We start from the raw sequence: 8,116 nt of genomic DNA, 5'->3' as shown, positions 1-8,116 counted from the left end.
AGAAAGATGACAGATGAAAAAAAAATATTTTCAATAATTTATAACATTATTTCAAGATTATTATTCTTTCTTAAAAAAAACAAAAAACTTTTTTTTTTGTTTTTCAAGCCTTCACTGTTATCTTCTGTTCTTTGATCGGATTAGAAGTGTTAAATAAATATAACAGTACAACAATCTATAACTTTAATCAACTGGCTAAAGAGACTTTAAGACTTTAAAAAGTACTAAGTAAACATTTCCTTTTTATTTCACACTCAACATAATATGCACATGAATGGAGACCCTTTGCAGTAGTTGAGTCCAAAAATGATGTCTGTCATAAAAATTAAATTGACTACACTTAATTGCAACATCGCAGAAATATTTAAATCTTACATAATTATAAAATAAAATTAACAAATTTAACTTACAGGATGCATTTTGTATTAAAAATGATACAAAAACGTAGGGATCACTATATTCCCAGTTTAATTTTATTTAAACACACTCATTAGGGGGTAAAAAATCACTTCACCTGAACATTAAAGTTAGTAAACTGATAAGTATTTTATCGATGAAGTATTATCAAGGATGAGTATATCAATCTGGGTGGGACCTGATAAGAAAAAATGTTGACACAATTTTTGGCATATTTGTAATGTCACAATAAATCATTCGTACCTTCAATATATTTCTACATTGTATTTCTTTATCACAGTTTTCCTGGATTTATTTTTACACTAATTGTGATTTACTCTGATTTAAAAGCTATTTTTTTGCTGACTCATTTTTTATATCTCTTAATACTGTTCTCCTTCTCTCTTGAAATCTTTCAGTCAGCGTTCCCACAGGAGTAGATAGTTGGAATTGTGATTGATTTAATTTTCTTGAAAACTATCTAAATAAAAAATTATATCTGTTGCTTTTTCGCATGTTGGATTGTTTTTTTTTTTAATCCCTCCTTTCATTAAATGTACCTGACTATACCAGGAAGATATCGCTGACGATTCCCATTCAAACTGTATAGTGATAGAGAATTGTGTAATTAATTGGGTTTAGTAACTTCAGGCAAAATTTAGTTTACCAAGAACACAGTCACTTGATACAAGGTGAAGCTTTACACAATGACTGTCGGATGCGAATCGTGAAGGCCAAGATCCCAGGGCTTTTCGCCAAGTATGTGAGAAGTGTGGTATTTCACGGAAATGTATAATTATGGCTATAAGAGTAACAAGCGATGTAACAGCTTTTTGAAGAAAAAGAATTTTTTTTTTCTCTCCCATTCAAAGCCTTTTCTGAGTCACAGACTCTTGAAAATGACTAATAAGCCAGTTGAGGGTATTAGAAAAAAACCGGCACTTAAAAAAAACTGAAAGGAAAATCAATGGAGAATCTGAAACCAGAAAAACCAGACAGAAAAAGAATCAAGAGAAGAGGTTGTCCAAGGAAAATGAATAATTATTCAGAGGACTGTTAACGAGAAGAGGTTAAAATCGGAAAAAGGAGAACTTAGCAAGTACTTAAAGACTTCTACAGAGCAGCTGTATTAGAAGGAGATAGATTTTACAAAATTTCCCTAACGTGGAATCCAGAAGTGCGACCAAGCGAGCTTTAAGTTCACTTTTATTTAGCTAAACTTGCAGTTTCGTATTAACATACTTGCTGATACTTAAGTATTAAAAAATAATAATAATAATAAGTTTTATAGAACCCTAATGTCACAAACCTAAGTCCGCTCCTTGGTATCCACAATTTTACTGTTTGAATCATGAAACACAATTCAAAACCTTTTTTTAAATAGCTTAGAGATGTATATTGAAAAATTCATGGGTTTCCTTCAAAATGTAACTTCATCGCCATAACTGCTCTGCTCCTATGTGAAATTTGATTTTTATGCTCTTTAGGCATTTCAGCATAGGTTTCACCATAACCATTGGGTTGAAAACAAGGATCCCATCCGAAATCTCGGGGACCACGCGGTTCAACAATTTTTCCTTCAGTTTTACCCTGAAATATTAAGACGTCACTTTCTTCATCTTCTGTGTAGGCCATTGTACACACAGCGGTTGCTGATTTATCTTCAAAACCAACTAACATTTTATACAATCCTTCTGGTCCTATCTTGTCAAGAAACCATTTGATGTATGGTCCTGAAACATTGAAAAAAAAAAGTTTTAGAATGGTGATATTTTTCCAAATGAGGGGTTTTGACTAGCTACTTCTACACAGCTTTTGATGACCTTGCTTGCAACACAGCAAGCACAAGTTCGGCCAGCAGATTATTCTTACATTTTACCGATTTTATTCTAGGAACAATGGAGCCTAAGAGCGCCACTCTGAAAATTGAGAAAGACACTGCCACATTAAAAAAGATAAATGTTATTAGGAAGCCTCTACGCAATAAATTAGCGTACTAATAGGTCTAATAATGTTGTTCTGTAGTAGCCTAGCGGTAACCTATACTTGTACGCACAAAGTAAATATCTGTAAGTTTATATTTACAAAAGAAATTTTATATGAGTTGGAGTTTGTGTGAGAGTATTTTTCAATCATCAACTACCTCTGCAAACTCTTTTTGCATTTGGAGAATTAATTTCGCGAGGTTGAGGTATGAGATTTTTGGTTTCCTGCAATCAGAAGAGATCACATCGCAACGAAATCTTGTGAGAAAGATCCTCAGTTTTATGAGGAAGGGCTTGTACCTATTAGACAATTCAGGGATTGGTATAGTAAGCCTTCAGGCTACAGTGCCTTGGGGAACTAGACACTCTCGGTTTGAGTCAATAAATAATTAAGTCAGGGCCAATCAAACTAACTACCTGTTTTAAACACAGATACTTTTTTTCACAATATAAATCTCAGACAAACGTACGTTTCGAAAACTTAAATAAAGTTAACTTGCAGTTATAACAAATATTGTACCTGGTAAGTTTCCAAGCGCTTTGAAACATAAAGACGTATCCTCAACAATGACAGGTCCTTTGACGATTCTGGCTGCTTCTTTGCATTTTTTCTTACAGACTTCATCAATTTCTCCTTGAAGTTCTGGTAAATCTACTTTCTGATTGATTAACTGAAACAGATAAATATCAATAAATACCTGTAGTATTCTTTCATTTTGATTCATTATTATTATTATTATTATTACAGCTATTAAACATACCTTAAAGGGTACATTAGGACCCAAAATTGATATTACTTCTTCTAACTTCTTAGCATTGCCGGTAACGAAAACTACTACTTTAGACATGTTTATTTTAACAGTAATTAACCTTCACCAAGTCCAGGTTAATAAGTAAGGATCGATTAGCATGTGATTAAAAAGAGATACGCTAATCAATAATGTACCTTTTATCCAAAATAAAATTATAACTACTAGTTTTAAGCTGTATATTGCTGTAAAATTTTCACAGCGTCAATAAACCATTATGTGATAAAACTAACCACAAAGGATCAAGCTCAATCTAAACTGGTAAAATATCAAAAATATTGACAAAAGCTTTAATTTTGATTACCTAGTAGCATCTTATTTAGTAAAATAAAGTCTTTCTGCACTTCAAAATTAGATTATTCCTTACTCCTTATTATCGATACGAAAGGTACAAGTATAACCTTCTCCCAGCGATAATTTAACCCGTCTGCTAGCTTTGATTAATAAAAAGGTTTTATTGCGGTTATACGTTTTCCTTTATTACTTGGGTTATTTATTTATTTAATAAAAAAATAAATAATGAGTGGTCACAGGCATGGATGTGATGGGGATCACGACCATGATGAAACGCCTGAAATGGGCCTCCAATATAGTCTTTATTCAAAAATTGATATTGATAATTTACAATGTTTAAATGAAGCCGTAGAAGATTCTGGAAAAGCTATATTCAAACCTTGGGAAGAAAGATTAAATTTTGAAAAGGTATATTTTAGTATTTTCTTAATGCAAAGAGATTAAAGAGTAAGCTTCGTTCATTGAAGATATTGTTTGTCTAATAAACATTAAAAACAATCATGCTTGCTTAAAAATAATACCTTGAATTGTTTTGATATATCAGGAAAATATTTTTTTTTTAAATACTTTACATTTCTTTTTATTTGATTGCGTTGATCATTAGCTCCCTTAATCTTGACATTATTATGAAAAGTTGTGTACTTTGTTGGTTAATTTATTGAAAAAAAATATAAATATATCTTTTGGTGACATATTCATTATCTTTAAATTTTTATTTGCAGTTTGTAGAAAGCGATGCGGACGAAGAATTACTAATCAATATTCCGTAAGCAATCACCATCTAAAATTTATTATTTCCTTTTCTCCATAGTGACAATTACTTGGTATCCAATTATTTTTTGTGCAGGTTCACTGGTAACATAAAACTGAAGGGTATAATTGTAATAGGAGGAGAAGATCAATCTCATCCATCAAAAATGAAACTGTAAGTAAATTAAAAAAAATTATTTATTTTTTAAGTTTAATAAATAATTTTACAATATATACAAGAACAAAAAACATATATATATATATATATATATATACTCCACAGAAAGTATTATTCTAACAGTATATATTGTATGGTGTGTTATTATTATTTTTTCAAGATCTTATGTTGCTCATATACAAACTTTTGAGTTCAGTTTTAGGAGACATTTCAAACAAAGCTGCCCTACTTTGACCTTCACCTTTTTTCACCCAATGCCCGTACACTCTAAATGCACAATTATCAATAGCTTTCCTCAATATTTTAATCCTGTATGGATCTTCTTGACTGGATTCCACTGGTATCGGTTTAGGAATAAATGCAAGCCGACTCAAACGTACAACAGCCCTAACGCACATTATAGCATATTTGAATTTCTTCCTAGCATCAAAATAGGTTTTAAGTTCTTGCGCCATTTGCGAAATTATAGATAATCTTCTTGAGCTTGGTGCTAAGCTTTTCTTCAATGGTGCTATATCTTGATCCCACATTTTTACATTGAAGAATGGATGTGCTAGTGCTCCTTTAACAGTTAGTCTTTTAATTGGATCAACTACAAGAAGTTTTTTAATCAAATCTTTAGCTTCTGCAGAGATATCAGCCCATTCTGGTGATGCAAAGGAATATTTTCCTTCCATGATGTTCCTTAGCATTACTATTTGTTTCCTATGCCAAAATGGAGGACATCCTACAAGTAAAGTGTACATTATAACACCACAAGCCCAGATATCAACTGCTTGACCGTAACCTTCAACGTCGTTGTACATATTAGCTTTGAGCACTTCAGGTGCTAAATAACCTGGTGTACCACATAGATCAGTTAACACTTCACTTTCTTTCAAAACTTTTGCAAAGCCGAAGTCTGTCAATTTGACATTCGTTGCATCATCTAACAATATATTTTCAGGCTTAAGATCTCTATGTACAATTGATTTACTATGAACATATAGTAGTGCTTCGAATAATTGACGCATTATACTTCGAGTTTTTTTCTCTGAAATAGTTACAACAGAAGTCAAATAATCAAACAGTTCACCATTCCTACATAATTCAAATACGAGAAATATAAATGTCTTTGATTGGAACACATCATGAAGGTGTATAATATAAGGATGGCCAGACACTAACCTTAGAATATATATTTCTTCATTGGTACTAGCCAGTGTATCAGAATCAGCACTGATATCAATTATTTTCGCAGCATATTCAACACCAGTTTCTTTTTCAATGCATCTTCTTACCGTTGAACTTATCCCACGACCCAGTATTTCCTTAGGTTCGTATTTAGCGTAAAATTCTTTGGCAGCATCTTTATCAGGTAAAATGTCATCACTAGCTTCTTTAGTCATTGCATTCAAATAAAAACTTGTTTAGGTCTAAATGTGAAGTTTATATATACATAATTAAAAAACACAACTAAGAAAAGGTTACAAAGTAACAGGTTAGTTATTGTGGAACAAGATGGTTCGTTTGTTAAAACTCGTACATACTAATTATAAATGTACATATATTTATATTTAATTTGCCTTTATACTTATTATTCCTTTTTTGACATTTATTTGATGTTTTAAACATATTTCTTGATTATTAAAAAGTATTATAAAATAATTCGCGAAGTAATTTTATATAAATAATTATACATTAAACTTAGTATAATGTTCAAGACTTTTAGATTTAAAAACTTTTATATCCTGATTGAAATGGTTAGTTTAGTAAAATTAATTGATCCTTTGTAATTATTTGAGTTCTTGAGAAGTAATGTTGTTTTAAATACCTTGGACAAGATGTGAGATCCAAAAGTTGCGAAGTTTATTAACTGAACAAAATTTTGTTAATCACTATACTAAAATAACCGCTTCCACTGTGATCTCATTTCAATTTGACTTTCACTCTCCGTTTATTTTGAGGACTTTGTTTAAAGAATTGGTGACCTTTGTTTATATAGCCAAATCGTTATAAATTTACAGATATAAAAATAGACCAAGAATGACATTCGATGATACCGGCATTATTCCAGATCAAGAATTCGATCTTCATCCGGATACTTCAGGAACATTGGAATATTCGACAATGTTAGTAACTAAGCCATCGCTACTTTATTTGATTTTTTATTAAAACACTTTTATACAAAATTGTATGTATAATTCCTGATTTTAGGGTAGTGAAATTCTCTTCCGTACATCATTTATCCATATATTTCCCTCAGAATTTCGGAGCAGAAAACACAAAACTGTATTATATAGGTTTGAGAGGGGAATTCACGCAAGCCCACAGGCACGGTGTCACAATTTGTACTTACGAAGCCAAACCTAATGTTGCTGATCATAAGACTGAAGTTTTCAATCCGGTTTCACATCATGTGCAATAAACAAAAAAAAAATGTATGTACATAAAATGAATGCCTTGCTTTACAATTTTTTAAATGTTTTTTATTTTATAATAATTGAATGTATTTATGTTAAAATTAATAAAAAGTTATGGTTAAAGTTCTACTGTATCGGGATTCATTTCATTGCTTGCCCAGTGTAAGTACAATTAATTGCTTGGTAAGTAGCGTAGGACTAGTATTCATCGTAGAAGTATAAGCTAACGTTAACAAGGAAAATGTAGTAATCGTTTTACGAGGACGTAATTATTAAGATTATTATTTTATTTTTTCTCCAAGAAGAAAAGCTCAATAGATTTTGAGATTTTTCAACTTCTGTTCTAATCTTTACCGACTTCTGCTTGCTGTATAACGTTTGGAGACCAACGAGATAGCTGTCTCACCACGAGAAAGACAATGTCAGAAGCATAGAAAATTAAAATCAATTTCTGGACACCAAACTAATGGATCAATTTTGACGAAAGTACAGAATAAAATAGCCAGAAAATGTAGATCATTAAATTTTCCAATAGGATTTGCAATTCACATCGATTCAATAATACAAATCAAAAAGTGGTAACCAAACCATAGTACTCTCTTTAAACTCCACAGTTCGAACACATTAATGCCTCTCTTTTCTCTATCTGCTTTCCTGGCTGGTCCCCACTCAATTTTTACATAATTCATTGTGAAATCAAGAATCCAAGCTTCATTATTTTCTTTTTTTAAATGCTATGATATCTGCCTAACTTGGTGATTCCTTGTTCCTATATGCAAACAAAAAATCCGATAACTGCTGCTTTCTGGTGGCGAAAATCTGGTATTAAAATCTGGTGGGACAGTAGTAAAAGAATTGATCATCAAAAAGTGCACGAAATAGCATAACGTTGAATAACACCCAAATTTGACAATTTTTGGTTCTCCTTTTATATAAAAGATAAACATCCCAAATTTTCCTTAAAATATAGGGCAAATCCCCCATGTATAACTGTAACTTTTTTGATCTAATTTACATATAACTAATATAAAGTGCAATAAAAATAATCGCCCATTTTTTCAGGCAGTGATTAACGTCCAACTACCCGATTAGGTGCCATGAACTTGGACAGAAGCACATACTTCGCTAATAAATCTATTTTCTAACAAATAAAAAATAGATGCCCACAGGATTCGAACTGGAGATCTCTCATTTAAAAATCCATTTTCTCATACAATTGTTGCGCAGATGGCGCAATTACAAATAAATAAATAAATGTTACAAAAATAAAATGATTTCTATTGTTATTTATTTTTTTTTTTT

The 8,116-nt window shown here is 31.2% G+C and overlaps 3 protein-coding genes across 5 annotated transcripts; 1 reads left to right on the top strand and 2 right to left on the bottom strand.

The window, feature by feature from the left end:
* Positions 1-169: 169 nt before the first annotated feature.
* On the bottom strand, positions 170-3,416 carry LOC141456139 (inosine triphosphate pyrophosphatase). Its single transcript, XM_074131830.1, has 3 exons — positions 3,143-3,416; positions 2,902-3,052; positions 170-2,129 (listed from the first exon to the last, which is right to left on the bottom strand). Exons 1-3 carry the CDS (start codon positions 3,227-3,229, stop codon positions 1,804-1,806), a joined length of 564 nt encoding a protein of 187 aa, XP_073987931.1. The 5' UTR covers positions 3,230-3,416; the 3' UTR covers positions 170-1,803.
* A 191-nt stretch (positions 3,417-3,607) lies between these two features.
* LOC141456138 (PITH domain-containing protein GA19395) lies at positions 3,608-8,100 on the top strand. 3 transcript variants are annotated; one of them, XM_074131829.1, is made up of 6 exons: positions 3,608-3,892; positions 4,207-4,250; positions 4,332-4,409; positions 6,419-6,523; positions 6,609-6,832; positions 7,881-8,100. In XM_074131829.1, the coding sequence occupies exons 1-5, from the start codon at positions 3,710-3,712 to the stop codon at positions 6,817-6,819; spliced, it is 621 nt and encodes a 206-aa protein (XP_073987930.1). In that variant the 5' UTR covers positions 3,608-3,709; the 3' UTR covers positions 6,820-6,832; positions 7,881-8,100. The 3 variants fall into 3 exon arrangements, with proteins under 3 accessions (XP_073987930.1, XP_073987929.1, XP_073987927.1); XM_074131828.1 differs by having other exon boundaries at positions 3,609-3,892; positions 7,877-8,100; XM_074131826.1 differs by lacking the exon at positions 7,881-8,100 and having other exon boundaries at positions 3,610-3,892; positions 6,609-6,941.
* PhKgamma (phosphorylase kinase gamma) lies at positions 4,415-5,929 on the bottom strand. Its single transcript, XM_074131823.1, has one exon. It carries the CDS (start codon positions 5,798-5,800, stop codon positions 4,568-4,570), a length of 1,233 nt encoding a protein of 410 aa, XP_073987924.1. The 5' UTR covers positions 5,801-5,929; the 3' UTR covers positions 4,415-4,567.
* Positions 8,101-8,116: the final 16 nt, after the last annotated feature.

The sequence above is a fragment of the Rhodnius prolixus genome, unplaced genomic scaffold, assembly GCF_049639745.1.
Source record: "Rhodnius prolixus isolate KJV_2025 unplaced genomic scaffold, Rpr scaffold_4, whole genome shotgun sequence".
NCBI classification, from domain to species: Eukaryota; Metazoa; Arthropoda; class Insecta; order Hemiptera; family Reduviidae; genus Rhodnius; species Rhodnius prolixus.
This window is presented reverse-complemented; position numbering and strand designations above follow the sequence as displayed.